General features: G+C 41.9%; 2 protein-coding genes across 2 annotated transcripts in view; one reads left to right on the top strand and one right to left on the bottom strand.

The window, feature by feature from the left end:
- The window catches only part of LOC140224645 (uncharacterized), a 75,196-nt gene extending 71,521 nt beyond the window's left edge, over window positions 1-3,675 (bottom strand). The window contains exon 1 of the mRNA XM_072300691.1: window positions 2,634-3,675. Within this exon, the coding sequence (XP_072156792.1) occupies window positions 2,634-3,426 (793 nt within the window). The 5' untranslated portion in view covers window positions 3,427-3,675. The remainder of the gene's footprint in view (window positions 1-2,633) is intronic.
- Window positions 1-27,676, top strand: part of LOC109040844 (tyrosine-protein kinase Dnt) — a 100,906-nt gene that overhangs the window by 19,545 nt on the left and 53,685 nt on the right. The gene's annotated exons all lie outside the window — the stretch shown is intronic.

Genomic DNA, 27,676 nt, shown 5'->3' on the forward strand with positions numbered 1-27,676 from the left:
ATGAGTAAATAAACAATATATGTATAAACAAATTTAGCGGTCTAGAAGAAAACAGAGGCCATTCTGTCTTTTAATCAAGGTCTTCGATGCCGTCAAAAGGTTTTCGCCTTTTTAGGCGTCTGAGGCCCTTTTTGCAGTTTTGGAGTAATCTGAGAGCCCGGGAGTTGGGGTGCTTGGCCAGCCTTTGGGCGTATCTGGCTGTGAAATCTTTTATTGTTTCAACTACAGGAGGAACACCGAGGATCTGATGGATGGTGTCGTTTCTGACGTAGTCATCCCACCTGACCCCTGTGAACCCCCTGAGTATGAGACTTTGGACCGCCTGGATCTTCTGGATGTTGGTCCTAGCTGCGGTCCCCCACAGTTGGCATCCATAGGTCCAGATCGGTTTCAGGATCATGTTATGAAGTAGTAGTTTATTTTTAATGGACACTCCACTGGCAGGTCTAAAGAGCCACCACATGGATTTAAATTTATCCTGTACCTGCTTTCTTTTTGTCTTGATATGAGGCCCGTACGTTAAACGCGCATCAAGTCTCATACCAAGGTAATTTGCAGGGTTCACCACAGGGATTTCCTCCCCGGCTAGATTAACTGTAGACTCGTTACATCTCATTAGGGTGAACGCAGTCTGCTGGGACTTGGTGCCATTAAGCTTGATTTTCCAGCGGTTGCAGAATTTGGAAGTGGCGTCCAGTCCTTGTTGAAGACTAGCGTTCGCCATCTCGAGTGTCTCTCCTGCGGCCGCGATACCCGTGTCGTCAGCAAAAGTTGAGACACGTGTACCCCTCGCTACAGGAAGATCATGTACATAAATCAAAAACAGTATCGGGCCGAGGACGCTACCCTGCGGCACCCCAGCTAGTATGGGCATAAAGTTGGAGTAGGTGTCCTCGTGGCGGACTCTGAAGGACCTGCCATTGAGGTAAGATACTAGAAGTGTATGGTAGTTGACAGGGAGCAGTTTTAACATTTTCAGCGCCAGGCCTTCTAGCCATACCTTGTCGAAGGCCTGTGCTATGTCCAGAAGTGCAACAGAGCAGACTAGTTTTTGCTCAAAACAGCTCTCTATCAACTCCGTTATTCTATGCACCTGTTCAATTGTGGAGTGCCCTCTCCTGAAGCCGAACTGGTGTGACGGAAGTATTTTCCTCTCAGCAATCACCGGCATGAGACGTTTGAGGAATAGTCTTTCAAATAGTTTGCCGATGATTGATAAGAGGGAAATAGGTCTATAGGAGGAAGCCAACTGTGGAGGTTTACCCTTTTTATGGAAGAGTACAACCTCTGCTTTCTTCCAGATTGTCGGAACCCACTGTAACTCAAGGGATGCATTGAAGATATCAGTTAGTTTTCTAATTGCTTTTCCGGGCAAGTTTTTGAGCATATCTCCAGAAATCATGTCCATTCCGGGCGCTTTCTTGATCTGTATTTTGTACTTAATCATATCAGTCACCTCGGACCTCGTGATTTTCGAAAAGGGTTCTGAGGGTGTTGGGGTAATCTTGGCAGTTTCTGCTAAAATGTCTAAGTCAGATTTAATGTCTTTGTGGGGTTTAAATGTTTCGGTTAAGTGTCTTGAAAATTCATCGGCCATTTCCTGGTGGCTTTCTGTCCAGGTGCCGTCTGGTTTTTTGAGAGGGCAAGTAAAGCTTGCTCCTTTTTTAAGGTATTTTGTAACTTTCCAGAGAGAGTAATCCGTAGCGAAGGATGGTGTTAACTCTCTCAGGAAGTTAAAAGTTCTTTCAGGTGACCCTCCCCACATTTGACACATTTAGGGGGGAAATAACAAAAGTTAGTTGTGTGCAAAAACGACTGGCATTTTCGACACTGGACTGGTATCTTGGGGTCGTTCGGTGGTACGGGTACTACGGAGACCCTAACGTTAGCTATAGTTTTAATTTGGAATATTTTTTCCATGCTATCCCCGTGTTCAAAGCCAATTTGGAACTCGTTTATGGGGACTAATTGGTTAATTGTGGTTTGTAATTTTGGGGCAGGTTGAGATTGTGTCTCGTTCGTCTGCTCATTTGGATTCGATTCTAATTCAGTTTGTGGTGAAGTTGTTTCTGCTGAGTTAACGGGTTTGTTATTTTTTTCTGATGTAGGTACACTCTCGCTCGCATTCAGATTGTGAGCAACAGTTTTGTTTACCAAATTGGCTTCTAAAGCAGGGTTGGGTACTTGGACTTTTTTAAACGATTTCTTTACATAAACTGGGTTATGTCCTTGTTCTTTAAGGCTAGTTACTATGTCATCTATAGGAATTAGATGGTGCAGTCCTTTAACTATGGTCCTTATGGGCCTTACATTTTTATTTTCATACGTGTTGAAATGTATATTTGCTTTTTCTAGAGCTTCAATGATTTGAAAATGTGTAACATCATCTTCAGCATTGATTCTAAATGAATCGTTTTGCATGGCCTTTGAGGTCCATAGTTTCTTATCAAAAATGGATAGAACTTTGCAAAGATTAGTGAAGTTAGTTTCTATTGCTGTTACTATTGGGGGGGGTTTTTTAGGTTTAATTGTCTTAACATTCGATTCTGTAGCATTACTACTATCGTTAGTATTTATATCTTTATTGCATGCATTAGTTTTATTATCTAAGGTAGAGTTGTTAAGTTTCTCACCCTTCTTGCTAGCTTTGGGTTGATGTTGTTGCTGTTGTTGTTGTTTAGTACGTCTAAGTTTACCAAGCGCCTTGTTGATTTCTGGGTTGGCGTTTTTATTGGGTAGGATAAAAACTTCGTCATCTGATCCGAGTGAAAGATCTCCTTCCAGAATATCCATTTCTTCGTCGGTAACATCGTCATTGACTAGAGCGCTGAACCGATTTTGGTCTGCAAACAGTTGTGTGGCTGCAAGTGAGGGAACTTTGGGGAACTTGGTCTTCTTACGCCGGGGAGACGGAGTTCCTAGTTGAAAAGCTTGTACTTGTGCTTGTGATTGGGTCAACAGGGTAAGTTGTTCAGAGACATTTTTGAGTTGCGCAGAAAGTTGTTCTACCTGTGCCATCAGTTGAGTGTTTTGTTTCTTCAGAAAGTCTATCATTGCATTAGCAGCGTCCAGTAGGTTATTTTCGGGTAGGTTGACATTTGAGGTCAAGCGAGAGTCAGCTGGGGCAGAGTGGGTCAAAGTAGTCTGGGGCTGAACCGAGACTGAGATGTTATCAGAGGTGCCATGCGCTGGATTCATCGTTGAGGTGTCAGAGACGGGTTCGGTCTTATTAATAGGCCTTTTTGAGTATGTTAAGGATGGTTTACCTTGAGCTGACTGAGAAAACACAGAGGCATGTGAGGTTTCTTGGTGCAAATATGTCTGTTTGTAACTTAGACATTGTGGAGCTTCACAGTCTATTTCGCGGTGAGAGGCGCACTTACACAAGGCACAATTGGATTGCCCGTGGGCTAGGCACGGTTTCATAATATACCTAATTAATGCGGGCAAGTGGGTTTATAGTGTAGGTAGGAAGCTGGGGCACCGAAGCCCAGCGCGAGAAATTTTCGGGAATTTCACATTGTATACGTAAGATACATACGAGCTTGAGAGCGTCGCGAGTTCACTTCACGTAACACGCGTACGAGGAGAGGACGCGTATCAGGACGGAATCTGATAAGAGAGCGTTTTCGGGACGGACAACCGTTCAGCTTCGCGTATCAGACGCGACTCCTCTTTACTTTCAGAAACTTCGCGCCGCAAGAATCGAGAAAAATAGATATCCCCGGAGCCGAAACTTTCAACTCTTGAATATATATTCTCACTTCCTTACAGCAGTTTCGCAAATGGCTTTATTTGCAAGCAAATACTCCGATATTAAGGCGCTGAAACGCCAATTGAATAATTTTTTCGCAATGGTAACTAGTTCAATACATTGCATAGTGCCTATAACTTGAAAATGAATTAGCTGACTTTGATTATCGTATGAATTTGGGTGGCACTCAGAGTTTTATTGAATCTTTATTGAAAAAAAGCCTCCGTTCTTCGTTAAATTTCCACGAGTCGTCCGGAAGCCTCTCAGAAATCGTTTAAATGATTAAAATCGACGAATTTTATTTCCAACTATATGTAAAAAGAGTTTTTTTCATATTAATGTTTTTCGTCAATGATTCGGGGGAAAAGCCGAACTGCACTCATATACTTTTCTCCCCAAATTCTAAGATAAATTCGGCAACATTGCGACTGCAGTCGTTCAAAGGGCCTCGAAATCTCTCCACTCCTGCAAAATAAACACGAATTCTGAAGTCGTCACCCCGCCACCACCAGTGCAGTTCTTTCGGGGGTGCCTCCAGAAATTAACGAGTTCCGTAATTATGGGCATGAGTTTTTTTTCATATTAATGTTATTCGTCAAGGATTCGGGGGAAAAGCCGAAATGCACTCATATACTTTTCTCCCCAAATTCGAAGCTCGATCTGGCAACATTGCGACTGCAGTCGTTCAAAGGGCCTCGAAATCTCTCCACTCCTGCAAAATAAACACGAATTCTGAAGTCGTCACCCCGCCACCACCAGTGCAGTCCTTTCGGGGTTGCCTCGAGAAATTAACGAGTTCCGTAATTATGGGCACCAATTAAAAATCCCGGAGGATAATCTAGTTGTGCCTGTCCCTCTTCAGTCTCCTCTCAAAACTCGGGACCTCTCTCGAATCGGGCGAATGTTGTTTCTCCGGTTTCTCGAAATGCCGTACCTGACGTCCCATCTCGAGTGTTCCTGTTAACCTATCCTTTATCCGTCCGAGTTAACCTGAGATCCAGGCTAGAAACAAAGGCCCAGGTGACTTTTCGGAAAGGCATTGTTCGACTCGGCAGAGAGAAGAGAAAGACCAGGGGATGAAACTACCCTCTCCAGCGAATGACAAGGGCGTCAGCCGAAGGTCGATTCGATCTTTCTTGTTGATTTTTTAAGACTGGCCCTGTCTCAACTCTTCCGTGGCGAAATTCTTTTTGTTTAGTCATTCGATTTAATCCTTTGGATGAGCTCGGGCACATGTGGCTACTACGCACTGACCTCCGCTCTTACGTTCAACACTCGAGCAGGTTCGAATTGTTCAGTTCTTTGAAGTGATGTGAGAATCAGAACATGATTGTTAGATCATCCAATTGTTTTTTTTTTTTTAATCGGAGAAATAGTTCGTCTTTTCCAGAGCTCGCAAAACATTCGGAGCATTCTGAGATCAAAAAATCCTATCTTTCACACCTGCCGTCTCATGTAGAGCTTCTTTCAGAATAATACTTTTAGACTTCAATGCCTCGATTTACTTTAATCGATACTTTTAACTTTTTCAATATTTCTGAGGGCCTCTTCTGTCTCTTAACACTCTCTGCATAAATCTTACTCTGTGATTCTGATCAACCTTATTTAAAAAAAAAAAAAAAACCCCGCTTAATTTCAGTTGAGCTCCGAAGCACCGTGGCCTGTCTTTAGGCATCTTTACTCCATGGCTTATTTGAAAATAGGCTTGTTTCTTACTATATAATACGATCACACGTCGGAGTATATCGTTGAAACTATTTTGCTATTTCATAGCAGCTCAGGTTTCTTAGTCGCTGTAAGTGCATTAATTTACCATAAAAGGAGGCGTTTTAATAGGAATTATTTATTTATTTCATTTAATTTATTTTCATATCGGAAAGTTGCTCCTTTTGATCGCCCGATTACCCTCAAACGATCCTATCAGTGGCGTGGCGTGCTTTCTGATGCATCGCTTGATCAACCATTTTAATCTACAGAGAACAATTGATAAACAGGGTGTTTGGAAAGAGGATCTTAATAATCGATTCTTTACTGTAGCTTCAAATGGAGAAATATCGATAATCGCCACTGAATCATAAATTCTCGTTTGCGCAACCATGACCCGCTATTTCACACAGTAAGATCCAAAAGTCGAATCTGTAACACAAAACTTCCTATAGGAGTAATTCGAGTCCGTTTTGTTTACACTAGGAACGGAAGTTGCATTCCGCAACATACATAATCGCTTAGTGAGACGCAACAGTTTTTATTTTCTTCCTCCATTCCTTTTCCAGACTCTCAAACCAACCTATCAAAAAAGGAAGAGGATGGGAACAGGTCATCTCTCTCTCTCTCGCTCGGTTTTCTCCTTCTCTTCCTTCTTCTGACATTGTCGGAAGCGGTTTTTGACAATTGTCGGGGGATGATTAAAGCGATTAGGTTCTTTTCTTAATCTGACGAGACGTCTGGTAAAACACGAGGGTAGCTCTCCGGTCGCGTCGCGGGGGAGGGTGGTACCTGATGGGGCGGTTGATTTGGGGGATGCAGGTGCGAGGGATGTGAAGCTGTGGTCCGCCATCCAGAAAACCTCAAGAGCGACGCAAGACCCGAGAAACGTGCATTTGTGCCCTCGTAATATGCTTGCGTGGCGCACAGTGAAAGAAGGGCATCCGAAGCAGAATGACGAACTTCTATAAAGTAGATCTCTATCGGTTTGTGCCGTGAGGCATACCTCCGGAACAAATTTTTTCATCGTAAGATTTGTCCTAGAAAATGCACGATTTTAACTTCTACGTAGAATTCTACAGTACAAACTCGGTTGGATTTTTATAATTTGTTACCCTAAAAATGGAAATTAGGAAGGGTTTGGAGCTTGGAGCATCGCATACGCATAAGAGCAGTTTCATGAATGTAAGGTCCAAGATATTTATTTCGGTGTTGACTCATACCTGTATAATATTCAAAGTCATTTTTGTATCCATTTTCCCATCAATCTACTCGTGGAAGAAACTTAATATCCAAAATTTTCTAGCTTTAAAAAATGGAGGCAGGAATATTTATGCAACCCGGACTCAAAAAAAAAAAACACTTTTGAGTTTTAAAAAGCAACATTGGAATCTCTCGATTACATCGGTGCATGCAGTTTAGTAATTATCATGTAATGAACAAAACATCGAACCGTTTGAACAGTCAGGATTTTTTTTGTGTATGTAAGATTCCAAACTCGAATGTTTCAGAGTGTTTAAGTACCCTTACAATTGTATTTAGTTTGGGAAAGAAAATGTTTAAGAGTTGATTTCACCCAAAAATTAAAAGGGGTAGTTTGAACTTTTCTTGTGCGGTATTTCCGTAAAAATCTTCTTCCACACGAACATTTTTCAGCTCTATCTCTCAGAATTCGGCATAGCTGAGAACGTCCCGGCCGTCAAAGAGATTGATTCAGTGAATAAAATCAGAATATTGCGTGTCCACATAATCCCACAGCCCAAATCTTGTGTGCCGTGTTGCGTTCATTCCATTTCGTCCTCTTTCTCCGGTGTCCCCGCCATGCCCCTTTCCCAAGATTTTATTTATTTTATTCCACGTTTCTGTTGTGATTGATCTGTCTTTGAAACTGTGCCGAGCGATTAACTCCGTCTATCTCGCGGTCGGATGCCGGCATTTCGGTCTTTTTCAGGGTTGGAGGAATCGTTTTACCGGTCGATGGTTCGAGCGATTAGAGGAGGCGACTCTTTTCACGTGGTGAATGGTGAATGTCGGGAGGAAACGAAAACGCGTCAAGGGACGGATTAAATACATCTTTATTAAAGCGCCCCGCGGAAGCCTTTGATTGCTTTTGATTGGTGTCGCGAGGTTCCCGGGGAGCCGTTCAAATGCGCACCCCAGTCCCTCGCACTCTCACGTTACCAATTTTTTTCTCCGGTTTCAGTGGGCGAAGCCATTCTCTCACGTTCGTTTCAACCTGTCATCTTTGTCAAATTTTAATCAAATCCCTCTTTTTTCCTTCCTTTTTTTTTTTTTTTTATTCGTTCAGATTTCTCACTTACTGCACCGGTGGTTGACAAACCATCGGTTATCTCGTACGCAAAATCTATGAGCTTGTCTGTTATATCATGTGTTCTAATGTATTTTATTTTTTACGTTGCAGGTAAGCCTGGCTCTTAATGATTCGATTGTTTTAATTTCATCATGGAGGTGAGATCTCAACGTAAGTCTCCTTAAAAATCCCTCAGTTTTTGATGCTTTGAGAAGCATGGAATGATTTTAAAAAAAGTCTCTTTTTAAAAAGTTATCGTAAGTTTTTTATCTTGTTCGGATAGCAAAATCTTGTATATGGTTCCAAAGTCTTCATTTAAGAAATTGGATTTCAGTATTAAAGTTATAAATACATTAATGATGAAAATTTAATTTTAAATTAATCATAATCAAGCAATTATTAAACCAGACCAATTATTAAAAATTAAATATGGGAAAGATACATCTCTTAAATCAGGAGTAATTAAAAATCATCAAAGCATTGAAAATATCTAATTTTAAATAAATCAAAGATTTAACAGACGTTTTATGTGTAGCTTGGCATCGCTTACTGACAGAATTTTTCACCTCGACCTATGACAAAACTTCCCGGGCCCGGAAAAGTCTTATTCTCCGTTCCGTTCACCGAACTCGGAAGGTGCGAGAAACCGAGGCAGCGGTCAGTTGATAAATTCACCGGTGAGAAAAGAAAGGGCGAGGGCCCGGCTGCCGTGTAAAGCGAAAACGCCGTATGAACACTTCAACGTTGCCAAATGTCCTCGTACAAATTACGACTTTTAAAGTGAAGTAATGGATAATTTCCCTCCAAATTTTCCAAAAATCTAGATTAAATAGCGAATAAAATACCGTAAAAAATTAGAGGAAAATATGCGTTCTGGTCACCAGAAAATCCGGGTTTTAGCAGGAGGAGTTTGGCAACATCCGAATGTTGATAGGACGTTTTTCCGAAGCATGGCAGCCGGGTTTAGACCCCAACCGAAGCCCCTTGTGCGGGTCCGAGACTCTCCAACCTTCATGCCCTTCCTCTGATTTCTTCTCTGCAGTTTTGGCCACGAATTAATCGATGTAATATTTATTTATTCAGTTGAATCTTTTGAAACAGCAGAATTTGAGGACTTTTTCGGTAAAAGGGCGAATGGAGCTTGCCATGCTGTTGCGATTGCGCAGTTTTCTTACCGTTCGCGGCAAATGAAATTCATTCACAGTCGATTTATGTCATTTAAATCGCCAGGAAAAACTCTGAGCAGATTCAACGAAAAATAAACAGCAAAACAGTCGGATAGAGAACTACGTTGCACAATCTTAGCAGAAATGGACGTCTCATACGCCCTTTCACCGAAAAATGCCTAAATTACGTGCAGTGGAAATATTTTTTAATGCCGAAAATTTCGCAATGCAGAGTCATGACGTCACCTTCGTTGATCGCATGATCAATAAACTTGTCTATTGGCTATGCCTACCGTTTTGTTCTTTGTAAAAAACATTTTTGATGGAAAACTCTCGGAACATTTTTAGAGCAGCGCAATGCATATGCATCTCACAAGCCTCTTTGATTAGTGGAATTTGCGGAGCTTTTGTACTGGAAAAAAATGATTACGTAAGAATTAATATTCTTGAATTTGCCGCTAGGAGGAGATTTCTCTTGGCTTAAGCTGCAAAATGGGTACCTACTTTGAGAAAAAAGCCGCTGCCGCTCATATCAAGCAGGATTCGGCCTTATTCCAGTGACCTTATTCTTGATACAAGAGCAGTATTCTTGACGAAAAATTCAAGTAATTTTTTTTTTCTTTTTTCAATTATTTCCTTCCTTTTACTTATATAGTTCTGCGCAGAACCTATCACCTTGCTTGAAAGGATAAACAGTAAACCTGGTGGTGAAGAAAAGTTATAAAAAAAAGTCTCTGCATTTGCGAGGATGAATATGCACTTGGTGTCTCACCCGAATCAATAGGAGAGCTATTAAAACCCCAAGACACAACTTTCGACAATTTCAAAATGGCTTCCCCCGAAAACTTCCGCGAGCACCTCGTGAAGCGAATTTTCCCCGTTTCCGTTGTCCATATCGGTTGGACAAATATCCCGAGTAACAACACGTGCTGTTCGGCACGAACATCCCTGGGACACTGAAAAATTAGGAGGCAACATGCCGCCTGCATCAATATCATCGATGTTTGGTATTTGAAATCCATCTCGGAAGAGACAGGGTATGACTTGACTCTGACCTGAAAAAATCGTCCCAAGTGGATCGAATAATCACGGTTTTTCATGAACAAGTCAATGGTGCATTTCAAAATGCACTCAACATGTGACAACTCTGCGAAGGGCTTGTTTTGAGGAGGAAGAAGATATTTTCCGGAAAACAAAAAGAGTGGACCGCGAGGTCACCCCCATTCATTCCGAAGGGTTGAAGAGACAATCAGACGGCGCGGCGAGACGCGAGACGGGAGAAAGGAGAAAGGAGAGAGGATGGCCGCAGTGCCCAAGGCCACTTGCTGAAGAGGCCCATGCCGACCGCGGCAGGGCTCAGAAGGCAGCGGCTAACGATTTTGAGGAGCAGCCGGGCCGTGCGAACCGCGAGCTCGGAACAAGGTGAAGGAGTCCCAGTCCTGGAAAAAGATCAGGACCAGCACACAACCGCGATAGACTGCAGTCTGCGAGTATCCCCCGCCCCCCCGGTCCCCTCGGTCTCCCCGTCCTCCCCCTCCCCCGCCTTCCTGGTTCGAGCGAGGGCTCCCCGAGTCTTGTTTGCCTGATTTACGGCCAACGGATTTCACCTGTCCTCGCCTCCTTCCAGCCTCTTATCTTGTAAAATTAAAATGCCAATTAAAATGTTGTTACCTTCGGCTCGTCGCCGACGTTCAACGTCGGGGGGGGGGGGGCGGAGGGGGGTCGGTGCCCCGGTCTGCGCGTGCAAATAATCTACCGGCTCCGTGCAAACATCGTTGCCGCGCGAAAGCTCGTTTGTTTGCGCCCTAGGTGCCCCCCCCCCCCTCGAAGCACCCCCAAAATGTTGCCGGTTCATCGGCCGGACCGGGGGTCGGGTGGGGCTGATTTTTGAAACCGGTTCCGGGATGACTAAATGGAAAATGGAGATTTTTATGCTGAAAAGAACTGTAGGTTACTGAACTTGGGAAGGGTGCAAAAAAAGTATCACTGCGTGTCACTGACTGAAGGGTGCGAAAAAATTATCTTCTTCAAAGGATCTGTAGGGTGTCTCCCATCAGTAAGAATCAGAAAATTTCAGGGAATTTTGTTCAGTTTTGACCTCATCAGTAAAATCGGTGGTGGATCACTAAATGACGTGTGCATCAAGCATTTTTGAACTTCATGCTTTAGGAGGAAATCTGACGTCATGAGGAAAATCGGTCATGGATCAGCAAATTCCGAGTATGTCATGCATTTTTCAACTTCATGCAATTTAGGAAGGAAATCTGACGTCATCAGGAAAATCGGTCTTGTTTGTAAAATCAAATGAGTGTCAAATTATTCACGTCCAAAATAAAGAAATTTTATTTAATATACCTGTCAGGAAAATCCAAAAGGAAATTTTGAAAAATCCATAGTGAAATCGTCTGGTTTAGGCCAAATTTACAAGAGCTTAACTTTTCTCCTCTAAGTAGCAATTTTTTCCCAAAAAATGCGTGCGCAAATTCTTTCATCTTCAGTATGGTCGATTTCTACAGCAAAAGCGCGCAACGTTGCAGTAGGCGTTTAATCGAAAAGGCCGATAGAAGATGAGCCTTCCCTCCAAGAATGTCGAATGCGAAGTATTTTACTTTCCTAAACGAGTATTAAAACGGAAAGTTGGTGCGCCAGAAGCCCTAAATAGACTCAAGTTATGTGTGAATCTAGCCTGATGATTAAATGCCCCTAGGGTCAGACAAGGAGTTCCAGGTTCCATGTTCTCCAATTAAATTGCTGTCATTGCCTAAAATAGAAGTGCCCAAAATTGCAAGAGCTTCTTAGAAACTATTTTTTCTCACAGCGTAGTTTTTACGCGCGGTAAAAATTGAGAAATCTCTCAAAATTCTGTAGTTGGAACTTTTCTATGTTTCTCGATTATTGACTTTCGATATTCCGGCCTCGCGTTCTCTGGTAACACTCCCCCTAAATATATAGGTACTCATGGTCAGTTGTAGAAGTGCTACTTCTGACGAGTTCCGGATATCTCTAAAGAAGTGAGAAAAGCGAAAGTGCCTTCAATTTTGAACATGCAACACGCACATCCGTGGAACACGAATAGTTGCATCAAGGCGCTACATTCAACTCGCTATCAGTCTAGCCTTTGCAAAGCGCAACCGCGTCCCATTTGTGAATATGCAGCACACACAATCCATATACCTACTGAAAATATATTAGCCTCGTTTAGTGATCTGTTATTGCTCGAGCGCGATTGCAATCGAGTTACATCATCGAAATCAATAATCTTATCATTCTGTTCTGAAACAAGTAATGAGTCATTGTTAGTGTGAGACAAAAAGACATTTTCATTATCAGAGTTACACATAGAAAAAGATGAATCATTTTTTTGCTTCTAAGCGACTAATTTTTTCATTAAGCAATTGAATCTGAGTATTTAATGATTCAATAGTTTTGAGCAAAGTGTTTATAATATCAGTCTGATTTGAAGAATCGGATGCTCTGTTATCAGACACAGCTTGGGCAAAAGATTTTTCAAGAGGTTTTGGCTTATTTGCCGTAGGGGCATCCTTTTTATTTAATTCAGGGAAATTTTTCCCTGTTTGAGGGGGGGGATTTTTTAGCTTTTAATTCCTATAATCGATGTTTGTGATTTTTTATATGTAGGTCACACCCTGAGGTCTACTTCCCAATAACCCTCCTCTCCCGTTTTGATGACACGCGCTATTGTGCGTTAATAGACGATTTTAGTGGTGACGTCACGGAGCGATATTGGTGGTTCGATATCTCGAAAGTCGAAATGTGCCCCAAAAAACAAACATAACCTCCAAAATGAAAAATTGACGAAATAATGCTAAAACTAGCCTGAAACCAAACAATTAATCCATGGGACTTTAAAATTATGAAAGCTACTCATTTACCAAAACATTCGAGATCACAATCACAAGAATTGATTGTAAAATAAACTCGTAATATCATAGACAGCCATCGAGCGAATACCCCTACCCCCCCCCTGCCTATATCCCGCAGATTCCTCCATGTTCGTTTGTTGGGGCACGTTTCGACTTTCGAGGTATCGAAATTATAACGAGATGTGACGTCACACTAAATTCGTCTATACTTTTAAGTAGAGTCCCTTATACTGAGAGTCAAGACAATTGAATCCATTTCTGATTGGTTCCCGTATTTTAGGCCTCCACAGTGTCACAAACGGGAATAAAGATTACATTTTCACCAATTGCAAAGATTATAATCTGGAATGGACCAGGAATTACGGGTTCGGCAAGGAACAAACGGAATGAGAGGAGGAACGGAGAAAGGCATTTGAGAATGGGCCGATCAAAGATTACGAAAAACTGCCAATTTCTGTAATCTTTATTCCCGTTTGTGACATCCATGAGCCGAATTGTCTTGACTCTCAGTATAAAGGGACTCTACTTTTAAGTATCGCCCACGCTAATACGCCGCGCCGTAAGTCCCATTACAGGTGCGGAACACGGGTACTGGGAAAAATTCCACAAATTCAATCCGTCGAAATTGTGCCACGCGCCTCGTCGCCGCGTCTCGAGCTGCAGACGGTCAAAGAGAGAGATTTCGAATAAGCGCGCAGTGCTCTCCGTCGTGCAGCCGAGAGTACTTGTTTGCATTTCCTGCGAGTGTATTCAAATGGGGGAAACAGGTTTCGGACCTCTCTCTCGCGCCCTCCCCCCCTCGCATAGCTCTCGCTCTCTCGAATAGTTTTTTTCTTCCATCAGATGATCTGCCTGTGGCACGGTTGGGTCTGTTTTATCTCTTTCTAAAGCCAGGATCCTACCACGGTGATGCCGCTTTTGGGGGATTTCTCCTCTGACTCTTGATCAGGGATGCCCTCTGCGTTATTTTGGGGAAAATATAAAGCACGTGATGGTAGACATCCAAGATTTTAGAATCAGAAATTGTGGGATTGCGTTGATTTTCTTAAAATTTCGTTTTCTGCCTTGGTTCTCACCCTCTTTTCCTTTGAAAAAAAAGCCGAGGAAATTTTATGAAAGAAAATTTATTTATTTTTCAAAATTTTGGGAATATCTCCTCTGACTCTTGTTCAGGGATACCCTCTGCATTATTTTGAGGGAAATATAAAGCACATGAAGCTAGATTTCTGAGATTTTAGAATCAGCAATTGTGGAATTGCGTTGATTTTCTCAAAGTTTCGTTTTCTGTCCTGTTTATCTCCCTCTTTTCCTTCAAAGGAAAATCAGAGGAAAATTTTATGGAAGAAGCTTTATTTATTTTTCTTTTAAATTTCTATTTTTCATTTTGAAACCTTTCCATATTTCTTCACCATGAAAATCCATTGAAAAGTTGTTGCATTGCACGTGCAAAAATCAGCAAAAAATTAGATATCATATCTTGAATATTCTTGTCTTCAAATAGGAACGTTATATTGCAGTTTCACTTGTTCGCCTCTAAACTGTCAATCTGTCAAAGCGGCATCTGATATATACATTTATTTATCAAATACCATTCTCAAGCAAATGGAAAAAGTCAGTAATTTGGTGATTGAACGTGAAACGCGTGAACGAAGAGAAACGTGGAAGGGTGAATAGAGTGAAAGGACCTTTGCTCTCCAAGGTGTAAAAAAAAGAGACATCCAGCTGTTGAGAGTTATATTGCAATAAAAAGGCGAGAAATTTCAATGCCTTAAGGGTACGTGAAATATTCTCGGGGTCAGCATTCCAAATCTCTGCACTGCAATATAATAAAAATCCTGTAAATTTATTTTGAGGCAACTTTGTAAGTCACAGAGAAGTTGCTTCGATCAAGATTGATCAGCGAGAACGTTTAGCTCCGTGTGAAATTTAATTAGACCCAGCAACCCGGCAACTTTGCAACCCACCAACCTTCCCTGGTGATCAATCTTTGCCGTATTATGTTTTCTTTCTCTCGCTCTTTCCCCGTTCTTTTCCTCAAAATGCCGCCTCTGCGCGGATGCCAGTTGCCAGGTACAACTGTAACTGAAGGTTCGTTCTGGGTTTATCTGAAAATAAAATGAAAAGGAAGCTCAACGAAAGTACGCAAATCATCCCACGATTAAATTCCAAAGGTTGTTTACACGCATAAAGCTAAGGGTAGTGGCTCCCAGATTTCTGCTTTTAGACTACATTTGGAAAATTTCTGCTAAAAAGAACTATGTGTATAGGAATTAATTAAATCAAAAGCAACTATGGGCTTATGATTTGCGTAGTGGCGAATTTGAAAGTTGGCAACACTATTTTTCCTCCGTTTAAGTGTATGCAAAACAATCGATCCTTGGTGAGGCAACTTGCCTCACCTAACATCGAGATTTTTAATTGATTTAAATGCAGGAAAAACAGTGTTGCCAACTTGCAAAATCGCAACTATTGGCGTGCTTTATAGTCCCTTTTTGTTTGAATCTATCGCTCGTGGCATATTCTCACATTCTATAACTAAAACGTTCATTTTTCAATAGGTAACCACTATTATAGCCCATTTTAGAAACAACGTTTACTCCATTACTTTCCCCATACAGGTAGGGCGTGTTTTTGTAGGTGAACCGTATATGCCTTATTGCAAAATGTCGCCCATATGTATGTAGTGTTATTTAGTTTCCCCATCCAGATATGTGCTTTCTATAGATGTGTTAGCAATGTTGGTACTTCATTACACAAATGTAGTCGACTTGTGCATGCTTTTTAGCATAAATACGTCCATTTGGCAACAGCGACCATGGCGCGCGCGGGGTCCAGGGCTCTGACCATCCTGTCCAAGCCGCAACCGCTGCCCTCGGGCTCCGGGCAGAAATTTTAATAAATTTCGAGCCATTATTCCAACGTAAGGGCCACGTTCGTCGACGCCGTGGTTTTCCATTAGTTGTCAAAAACTCGAGCGTGTAATCAATTTATTTCCATCGTCGACAGCGGATTCTTGCTAATTTGTGAAGAAATATTCCGTGGAATCCGAGATCGAGATAGATATCTCTGCGAGTCTGCGACGACAGCGATTCTGGTGCCGACCGCAAAACTACCTTGGATTCCCTTCCATTTTATAACCGAAAGTTTAAGTATGGAGGAACTGTTTTTTTGATCAGCGTCGTAGATTATTGAAAACAGTAATATTCAATTCCCATATTCAGAGTGTCTACTAATCCAACAAGTGCGGAAAGTTCGGAGTAGATACTAAAATTTTGACGAAGGTTCCGAAATTCATTACCTCAGCGTTAATACTTATCAAAATGTCCATAAGTTTCAAGTTAGATCTGATACAAGTCTTCATAAAGTACCCAATTACGAATTGTTTTTCGAATATTAGTGGCCGTTATGCCCTAATAGATTATTTTAACATAGTATTCTATAACTTTTCGTTGTTGGTATCATTTTACACGTTAAATTTTGAACAGCAGTCGTGTACTCAACACTCTGTTTTAATTCGTATCATGTTTTCCGCTCCATTTTCGCCTCTCTACTTAACTGGAAAAAAGTCTCTTGGATGCAGAGTCCAGACACTTTCAAAATTCGACAAGGAAAAATACTCGTGATTCCACCGGATTTTTGCTTGAATCAAAAGAAATCCCCTCAAATTAAGTAAGAGTCTTGGCTCTCGATTCAAGCGAAAATCCGATTGAATCGAGAGTAAGTATTTTTTCTTGCCAAAAGAGTCAAGAGTTCAAGACCCAGATCCTAGAGAATTTTTTCCGTCTTCAGCACACGAATGCAATTCCGCAAACACAACTGTGCTTACAAGAATCGTTCTCTTCAATCTACGAATTAGTGAAGTTTTCCGCAAAATGTTGACCGTTCCTGAAAAAGGCTCGCGTTCACTTTTTCGAACGGAATAGAAGTACTCATATTAGTGCCCACACACTAAATAAGTGATACCCAACTCATCAGGTATTCTCTGATTTTGGGCAGGGTGCTAAACGGTATTCTTAGAAGCACATCGCGGAGCGAGAAAGTTCCCCTGTGTGAGGGGGCTAAGAGGGAGCCCCGTTCCCCGCTGGTGGGGGGGGGGGGTGCACTAGAGGTGTCGCAGGCCGGCGTCTGAGCCTCGGACGATATTTGTCTTTTGAAGCCGCCGTTTGTCCTCTTGTCGTAGCCAGTGTCGTCTACTATTTGTTTTCGTCTTGTAAACACGCTTTGCTCTCCCCTTTGGTGTCGTGGCGGGGCTTTTGTCCGGGCATCAGAGCTTCCAGCCGAGCAAAGCCCCCGGAAGGCCCCGAGGTGTGACGGTGTGAACCTGAGCTAGACAAAGGCCCCCTGGACTTTGGAGTCCGGATGGGGGCGAGTCTGAGGGACAGGATCGCACGCAGACAGAGGTTGCCGTCGTCCAAACTGGGCGGATTGCGCCGAGATCTTTAGCCAAAGCTACTTCCGGAGACATAGTAAATAATTTTAAAAAAATAAAAAACATAAATAAATTAATAACAAAAACTTAAATCGTTTGAGGAGCGCATCAAACTTGAACGATCAAGTTGAAATTTGAATTTCGGACCTCGGTCAAGTTGTGCCAAAGTCTGGATGCAACTATTCGTGCTTTACGGATGTCCGTGTTGCCTATCCAACGAAATTGAAGGCGTTTTGAGTTTCTGCGGAGCGCCATTCAATGTTCAAATTGTCAAAAGTATTAAAAAAGCAGAATATTTTGTGATCCTATGGATATTTTCACCCACACCCACAGTGTACTCGGTCGCTTCCTATATTCTTCACCACAGTAGTATTCTGTGCAGCCGTGATTATGTCCTCAATTTTTTACAATGAAAAATCTTTATGATTCTGGTGATCACAATTGCACTATTTTAAATTGTGAGGAATCGAGTTTCATTTGAGTCAAAGGAAAGGATGAGCCAGGAGTGTTCTTGAGTGTCATTGCCCGCGTATTTACTTACTCCTGTCAAAAATTGTTCTCGCAGTTAGTTCTGAGAATTTTTTTGGACGTGATAATAGGTGTTGACCCTCATTTCTATCATTGAGTCTTCTAGAGTAATTCTCTTGCTATTTTCGATCTTAATGTGACAGTTGTGACACGGCTCTTTTCTGTTCAACTTAGCCCAATGGGATTAATCAAAGTGTTCAAATCCACCCTCTTAAAATCACCGCCCCTGTAAGTAAAACGTTTAGTTTTGATAACTCATCGTAGCTCTATCTATAAGTTTGACACTCATGCAAATCCTTATTTTTTACCTGCTGGAAAGTATGACTCACGTTTAGGAGTGGAGTAGTGCGAGCCGTGAGCTGGCAATGCCGGGCGCAATGAGACGGGACATTTCTTTTGCCCACGCTAGACCCGGGTCCGGGTGACAAGAAGCAACTCCACTCGCCGCGTCCAGCGTCTGCGTCTGCATGTGGGCTCAATGGGCTTCGCTGCACAAAGGGCGCGGGGCCGGAGCCTCAAAGACCCCGAGCAAGAGCGAATCTCGCCGTTTGAAAACACGCAACACCTCCGTCTTTTGTGTGTTTTTATCGCGTCCGTCCGGCTCCGGGCTCGGGCCGGATCCAGCCTCACAATCCTGGATCCTACCAGAAGCCCCCCCCCCCCTCCCCGTCCCCCGGGCCCAGCCGCACCCCCGTTACCTCGAGCCTATTTTCAATCGGTGTCAAGATAAATAATCAAACCCTCCCATCCCCCGCCTCCGCCACCGCTACCGGGCTCTGGTTCCCTGTTCTGGAGTAAAACCGCGTAACTACCAGGGGCCTGTATGTGCGTATGCGTGGTTATTGATGAGCACGGTAGTGTGCCCCCTCGGCGCCCGTTTTCGAGGCTGCTCTGGCTTTGGTTTGCCTTGGTGCAGTGTTGCTGTCCCGACTAAAATATCTACATTTTTTCTAATTCTTGGGGAGAAGGGGTTGTTGGTATGTGCGAGAGCATGCCCAAGGGCGGTAGGTACGTCAACTTTTAAAGTTGGGAATACTTGTCGTACGAAATCGCATCAGAAATTGGATAAAAGGATCAGGAAAAGGAAGGAGAAGAAAGTGGAGAAGAAATTGATTCAGAAGAAGAGGGAGAAAAAGGAAAGAGGGAAGAAAAAAGGGAGAATAATAAAAGGAATTATCGTGTCAGAAATTGGATAAAAGACAAGGAAGGAGAAGGAAGAGAAAAAGAACTTGAGTTGGAATACAGGAAAAGGAAGAGAATAGAAGGAAAGGAACAAATTAAAGAAGAAAAAATAGAAATAAGGGGTAAAAGAAGGAAGAAAAAGAAATGAAAGTAACAAGAAGAAATTAGCGGAAGGATAGTAGGGATTTAGCCGAAGAATTGATTTTCCTTCTTCACCTTCGCCTCTTTTTCCGTCTTTTACCATGTTTTCCCCCTTCTTCCTCTTCCTATCTTTTCACTTTCTCTCTCTTTCTCCGCGGTGCTGTTAGGTATGACCTCGTGAAGTTTGATCGGGTCGAAATGATCCAAGTCTGTTGGACCTTGGTTCAGGTGTGTATCGCCTATTCCTCCAGGCTCCAGGTCGTGCTCAAATGAGAGAAACAGTCGCAAAATCTTTGCCACACCTGACACCACCTCCTGAGTTTTGAGTTCCCTCTCCCAAAATGTTAGGTCCTCGTGTTCGAAAATTGGGTAATTTCCCGCCAAAAGTGGCAACGTTGCGTAGAACCGAGTCGAAGTTCCTTTGGCACTGGATTATTCGAGTGCGCGTCTTGTATGCACCCGAGCCGACGAACCATCGCATCGGCGGCGACGAGCGACCCTCCCTCCCTTCAATTAAGCGTGATTACGCGTGATTAAAAGCGTTTAATTTAAATGCCAGCTTTGAAGTGTCTCGGGCGGCTGTCATAATAAATGCTACCCGATTATATTATCGGTGTCGAATTGTCGGGCAACTCATTTACAGATCGTTTGAGCCGCCGACCCAATGTAGATTTTAGATGCAGTTTCCCTGATATTGACTTGCCTCTCGTGACCCGAGTCCGTCCCAGAAGCCTCCGGCTCCGCATTAGCACCACATTCCGTTTTAGTCTCTTCCCGGATCAAAGAACGTAACTTCCTTTCAAAGTTGTAAAATTCATCCTCGAAATTTTTACCAATATCTTGACCTGAGAAAATTTTGGGCGTCCCAATCTGAAAATTTCGCCGACTTTTCCTCTGATTACACAGAAAAAACGGCGTCATTTCGGACGAAAACCGCATAACACAAAAGACTTTTTCGGTGGAGGAGCGTATGAAGCTTGCAATGCTGCTAAAATTGTGCCTTTTTTCCGTGTAGCACTTACATCATGTAAAATTCATTCTCGGTCGACTAACTTCCACACTATAGTGAGGAAAAATATGCGCAGATTCGGGAAAAAATTCATGACAGAGCTTTCCGATAGGTCATTTGTAATTTTAGAACTACTTTGTACAATCTTAACAGCATTGGAAGCCTCATACGCCCTTTTACCGGGAAAGTCCTCAATTGTTAAAGTCGCAATAGAGGTCAAATAAGTTCTCTACTACCTGAAACACTTGATCATATTGTTTTCTATCTTTAATTGTCGAACTTTGATGATACAAAGCCGTGTTCTACAGAATAAAATAAATCAAGATCCCACAAGATACTCAAGAAGACATGCACTTCTGCTCTCTATACACGGAGGAAAAAGGTTCCGCTCTTATTGGACACTCAAGTTATTTGGTTCAGGCGAGTTTTCAGTCACAGAAACCGAATTTTGGTCCAGCAACCGAAATACTTTGGTGTGTTAAGAACCAAAGTTCACACCTTGTAACCGTTTTTGTGTTTGTTTTTTTTGTTTTGTTTTTTTTATTTCAGTGTAAGTAGCTCCACGCTAATATATACCACCGAACGGCCCGAGAGCTACCTAAGCGGATGGGAAGGGGGGGGGGGGAGGGCGTGCGTGATGCTCGATGGGGGAGGGGGGTGGTGGAAATTGGAATGGTGGAAACTCTATCTGTTTCAACGGGAGGAGCGAAGCGAGACCGAAAGGTCCAGATACATGATCCACGACGCGCCGATCGTAACCGTGCCCCGATGCAACGCAACACGTGAATCAGTCGAAGTTACAACCGAACATAACCACAATCCGATGAACCCTAGAATTAAGGTAATCTAATGGAGCTCAGGGTTCATCATGAAAAAGGCATGTTGCGTTTTAACACGGACGGATCCATATGTGGTTAGCTCGAGACCATCGTGACGTGACGACGCACAGTGGATCGGTTCTATAGGAGAGGTCGGACAAAATTTGAAACTTAAACGCGATAACTCCGTATACGAATTTTGAGGTTTTAAAAGTGGTTCAATGGTTTCTCGTAAAAAGTTCGTTCGAAAGCACCCCTTGAATTAAATGTACGAATAACATCAAAATTTGCAGTTTTAGTCTAAATTACATGTCCGACTCTTTAATTGACTCGATCCACTGTGCGACGCTTGCCGTGCCCTCTGCTCGTACCTCGAATTTCTCACCTGCTCGCTCTGCAAGAACCGCCTAACTTCAATGGTAATATCGTGTAAATACGCGGTTTTCTCCAAGCAGGGAAAAGCACAGCGCATCGATGATGAAAGAAACCATGGGAGCACGTATCACCGTTGTTATTACTGTGCTTCGAATTTTCGATTTCGTTCTTGTGTTTTCGGAGCCCAACCGATTATTTTCATGCGCGGCATTTGGTGAGGGCAGGGGACCAACACGCCCCCCCCCCCCCCCCCCTTAGTAATGTGAAGAAAAAACTTGAAGACATTATGTACTTCGATTTAATTTAGAATTTTGCCTGACGTAGACGGAATTCTGGGATGACATTGATTATCCGCCAATTCAAGGAAATAGTGCTTTTCAAACAGAGAGAATATGATTTTCAACGAGGTTGGATTTTCGGGTTTCGGCCTCTATTTTAACGTTTCTACCAGTAATAAGAATTGAGCTCTTTTTTCACTCATGTCTTGGATGTCTCGTAATTTTAGAATTGCTCATTTTAAGGAGTATTTTTCAGTGGAAAGTGCTTCTCAAATAGAGAGAATATATTTTTCAACGAGGTTGGATTTTTAAGATTTTCGGCTTCAATTTTCAACGTTTTCAATTAGTAATCAGAATTGAGCCCCTTTTATGGCACATGCCTTGGCTGTATCGTAGTTTCAGAATCACTCATTTTAAGGAGTATTTAATCCAGGTATGAATACGCTTTTTCAAACCCTTTCTTCTCGCTGTTGATGCACGATATTATTTATTTTCAAGGATTTCGTGCGAGTCGCAGAATTAAATCCCCCGGATTACTGCAGTTTCGTATTGAGCCCGCATAATAAATTAGATCTGTTGAAGCTAAAACTGTCTCTTGGCCGGCCATTTTCCATTCCGATCGACGTTTTACGAGTTTAACGACGTAGGGGGTTTCATTTATTCCGGGGCCGCGCGGCGGAGATCAAAGCTGCTAGAAAACAAGCGGAGCTATCCGCGTGGAAAAGTCGCCGAAAAATCAGATCCCGCGAAAGTGGGCGTGCGATGATTCGCCGGGACCCGGGTCCCCCGCTCGCCCCCTGCTCCCAATTAAGAAGGGTAATTTGCATATAAATCATTTAAAAGGGGGGAGGGGGGTCGGGATGGAGGATTCGAGGATCGGTGCTGTGCCTCGCCGCCGACACAATTAACTTCGCTAACAAGATAGGCCAGTCGACAAGCCGGTTGCTCGTTGCTCCTCCTCTTTTTCGCGTTGCCATTTCTGCCCGCGAATAATTAGCATACTGCCTGCTCAGGAAGAAAGCCGTATGAGCTTTTGGCGTTGCCATTTCTTTTGATAAAACACGAATTGCCTGGTATACTTAAGAATATTTTCTTTCCAATTTTCAGATGATTTTGCTCGCAATTTCACCTAAAGTTCCTGAAAATTTCAAGGAAAAATATTCATAAGTTTCCTGAAAAATTAGCATTTTATCGAAGGAAATTTGGCAACTCTCGCATGTGCTTACGGCGTTCTTCCTTAGCACTGCAGTTTTGGCGTTGTCGAATCCCACCGAACAAAATTTTAATTTTTTAACGTAATAACGACTTTGTTGTCTTTGAAATTTTCCGATACACTAGATTAACTGGCGCGTAAGACGGTTCAAAAATTTCAAAGAAAAATGTTTCCAATTTTTCCCGGAAATGCGAATTTTAGTGAGAAAATTTGGCAACGCCCGTATATCCCCAGGGTATTCTTGTTTTGAAGATTACGGAGCCAAGATATGCCCTGAAATGATCATCGTGTAAAATACCAAAAACCAACTATAAAAATTGAAAAGGCAGGTACATCATTCATTCTTTCAGTCCTTCTTTTGGAGTTTTGGCGCGACATTCCGCGGAACTCTCGCCAACGTAGAGAAGTGCAAGTGCATGCAACAGGAAAAATCAGGGAACTTGAACTGAAAATGTGTATGAAATACAAGGAAACGTTCAGTAGATTTCTTGAGAGGAAAAAGATATGAAAACCTTGAAAATTTCGATATTTTCAGAATTTTTCACTCTGGTATTCAGGAAAATTATGAAGCGCCTTAAAATCTTTATCCATTTTTTTTATTCGTTTCTTTTTTCTTATCTGAGACACTGTTGGAATCAGTGCAAGAAATTTCAAAAGAATAATAAGATTTTCTGATGCCAAAGTTCTTCATTGATTTTAACCAATCTGCCAACTTTCATGCCCTCGCCTTAACCATAGGTAACACTAAACTCTCCAATCGCGATAAACGAAGAACCGCGATTTTGAATACGGGAAGAGGCAACAACGAAACCTCCTCACCCATTGAGTGGCGGCCGCAGAACCATGGTTTCGTTAGTCGCCCGAGGATAAGTTTTATTCATTTCCTTTTCCTTCGTTGTCAGACTTAGGCTTTATTTTCTTCAAGTTATCTTCAACAGGTCTCACCCTCCTCTCTCCACGACCCGTTAAATTAAATATTTCCTTTGATTTTGGGAACTCCAGTTGGGTTCGGATCGGCCAGGCAACTAAACTAACTTTATGGCAATGCGTGGAGTATCACGAGACTTTGAAGGCATTCCAATTTAAGACCGAATTCTTGAAATCCTCGCTCAATAAAATTTGAGCAAGTTTGTTTTTTTAATTGGAAAATTCATCACAAATTATTTTTGAAAATTATCTGTTATAATATTTTGGATGGATGAAGAAAATTTGCAGAATTTTTTTATTAAATTCTTTTAAAAAAAAAATTTAAATAAAAATAATTAAATTATGCTAAAGACTTGCGATCAACATCCGCATGCACGCATTTTTTGACTGTGGCCATCTATATTCATTAATCCGTCATGTATGTCTAGAATATTTCTCACAAGAATATTTCTACTTGAATCAATCCGTGTTTTCACTATGTTTAGTAAAATTACATATTTTACTATTTATCTCACGAGGAAAATTACGTAGGTACGTGATTTTCGCCTTGATAATCACCAATTTTAAACTTAGCATCGAAATTTCAAGTTATTAGGACACCATCGTCTGGAGTTTATACTCTTTCTCTCCAAGTATAAAAGGTACGAATTTCGTCGGAGCCGTGCAAGGCCAGCAGGGTGGATTCCTCACCTTAAATTCCTGCGGTGAACCCTGTTGACCGAGGACCTCTTGCCGTCGCGTCCGTCTGTACAAGAGATGTCCGCGACTTCAACTGATATCGATCGTTAATCATTTTTCACTTCCAACCCTCCACGTCTAGTTTTTCTGAAATTCGATCGATGGATCTGGCGTCAGCGTGGCAAGCTGTAATCCCCAATCTTACCTGCCTCCTCCATCCGTGTACTCTGTTGGTTACCACCAAGTTATCGCCACCTCCCATCTCCCCCGCCCTCGGGAGCAGCGTTGTCAGTTCCTAAGCTAAAATCCGCGATTTTCATGTCCTTTTCAACGGAAAATGCGCGAAATTTTTCGTGATCCGGCAGCCAGCGTCAATAAATTCCAATTTCTTTTTCGCAACGACACTTGCGCGAGTAACGAATCGTGCGGTTCACCGCGTTCTTGTTGTCGAATTTTTTTTTATAGAAAATTTCAAATTTTCTCGGGACTTTCAACAAATGTTCATCCACTGACTTTCTCGGCGAGGGACCCAGGATACGCTTGATTTAAAGTTCCATTTTGTGTTTATTTTTTCGTTTTGGTTTCCAACGTATTCTTTCAATTTTATTAGACATTACGGTTAACATGTTTGTCTTTTCTTCTTCTTCCACGAACGACTAGGGCATAGCCGTGTTTGTTAGGCCATGCAGTATCGAGCACAATAAACTATACAAATATTAAAAATCTATAAATCACTAAAAATAAAGGACTCGTCAAATCGATAAAAACAGCATACAATTTTCGATCATCCTCAGGAGAACATTTTTTATGAAAATACTTTTTTGAGAAAACATGCCGAAAAAGAGAATGAAGGATTTGTATACACTGGGAAAAAAAACACGTTGGATCTAGAGTCCAGACTCTTGAAAACATTGACAAGAAAAAGGATTCTTGATTCAATCAGTATTTAAGCTCTAATCAAAAGAAAATCCGCTCAAATTAAGAGGCTTGGTTCTTGATTTAAGCTTAAATTCGATTGAATCAAGAGTATTTTTTCTTGTCGATGTTTTTAAGATTCTGGACTCTAGATCCAATGTGTTTTTTTTCCCCTGTGTATTTTAAAAAACCTGAAATTCAGAGAATTTTGAAATGTAGGAAATCTTGTGACCCTGAGTACGAGGACTAAAAGTTCAAGTAGAAATGTAAAAACTTAATGTCCCGCGTCACCCTATGAACCATTTTTCCGCAATAAAAAGGGATTTTCATTTTTCCCGAGTTGGGCAGCCTTCGGATCGTGACATTACTCGGTCACGAGGCTGCACGAGGTTTCAGGACCCCTATCACCTTTTCCAGTTCCGATTTTTTCTTTCCCTCTTTTTAATGTGGCGTGGAGCCATAAAGTTCGACGCAAACCAATAACCGGACTGCAGACGGAGGCATCGTTTCTGGATCGTGAAATAGCTCGATAAATCTATTTCTGGCGCGGCAATATTTCCTCGTGCGATAACGTATTTTCATATCCCTCACGTTGCTCATGTCCTGGGCCCTGCCAAGTCGCACAGACGGCTCCTTGCGAAAACGTGCGAAACGCCTCGAAAAGTCCTCGGAGTAGAGTGTACTCGGAATGGACCACTAGACAAGGCACGAATTCAAGCATTCTGATACATGTATCTTACCCAGAATTTCACATAGAACACGATTCGCGCAACGAAAATTACTGAAACCAACTCTTAACGAAGATATTAACCTTTTTATTTCACATTGGTCACGAGGATTTTGAACTGCCCGCTCACAAGAAACTCAAAGCTCTACGTGAGTCAAATCGCGCACTACAACGGTTTCAGCAAGCTTCTCAATCGAGCAATGTTCATTTCCCATCATGTGTTGTTTAAACCATAAATAATTTGCTATAGCTCAGCCAAACCGTCAAGATTGAGGTTTTTAGATTTTTATATCGCAGAGACTATCATGATAACGTTCAGCGCGCGATGTAAATCACGTAGAACATTGAGTTTTCATGAGCGGGTGGTTAGCATTCACGCATCAAGAATCATTAAATATCTTCGTAAGGAGTTGATTTCGGTAATTTTTGTTGTGCGCATCGTGTTTTACGTGAAATTTTGGTTAAGAAACATGTATCAGAATGCTGAAATTCGCACGTTGTCTACAGTGGTCCATTTTCTTTTGAATTTTTCTTAACCGCGTAACTGAATTTCGTGATGAGCCTACATGCGTGCAGAGGCGGATCCAGTAATTTGGCAACACTGGATTCTCTCCATTCAAATCTATGCTGAATACTCGATTCTTGACGGAGCACCTGGCCCCTCCAAGAATCGATACATTTCTATAGGTTTAAGTGGAGGAAAGACAATGTTGCCAATTTTCTGGATCCGCCAACGCATGCGTGCATGTTCCTCTATGGAGGTAAGAGCTCACTTGAAATTGAGCTTTCGCTTCTTTTTTTTACGACACCGCTATGAAATCTGCCCTCAATTCCTGAGCAAACTAGGAAGCCATATCAGCAGCTATTTGAGTGAAATACTTAATGAGACCTAAGACTCATTAGAAAGTAATCCTTAAATCTTCCTCGCAGCGAGATTTCCTTCCATTCTACCGTGGCAAGGAAAAGCGCCTTATGAACATTCAAATGTTGCCAACTTGCCCGAAATATTTCATTTTTGACGAAATGTATATTTACTTTTCCATGAACTCTAATTTAAATGGCATACCGACAAAATACCCTAAATTATTCCCAGGGAACCATTCACTGGTAAAAAAAACCTCTTGGACCAATGCCGCGGTGCATTGACTTAAGAGTGCAGTTTCTTGTCGCCGGATTTAAGAGTCTTGAACTCTTGTTTTTAGCGGATTTTGCATTGAAACAAGAGTCCAGACTCTTAAATCCGGCGACAAGAAACTGCACTCTTGAACCAACAGGTTTTTTTGTACCAGTGTTTGCTTCAGAAAATGCAACATTCCTAAACAGCCTCATGTGTTCCTTTTCAATGATGAAATAACATGAATTTTGTTTATTGAATTTTCTTCTCGCCCGGAATCAGATGATTAAAAACGTCAAAGAATAAAGAAATTATCATAGGTTGTTTTTACCAAGAAGAATGAAGTCCACTTGTAAGAACTCATTTTGTTAAGAAAATTTTGGAGTAGTCTTAAAAATTCTGAAAGAAATATTCTATTTTCATTGATTTAAAGAAAATTCCGTATCGTGAATTTAAATGCGTCAATTCGTTTTGTTTTCCTCATTGATTGCAGTAACTGCATAAATTACTTCCAGCTTTAAAT

The sequence above is a fragment of the Bemisia tabaci genome, chromosome 5 (assembly GCF_918797505.1).
Source record: "Bemisia tabaci chromosome 5, PGI_BMITA_v3".
Classification (NCBI taxonomy): domain Eukaryota; kingdom Metazoa; phylum Arthropoda; class Insecta; order Hemiptera; family Aleyrodidae; genus Bemisia; species Bemisia tabaci.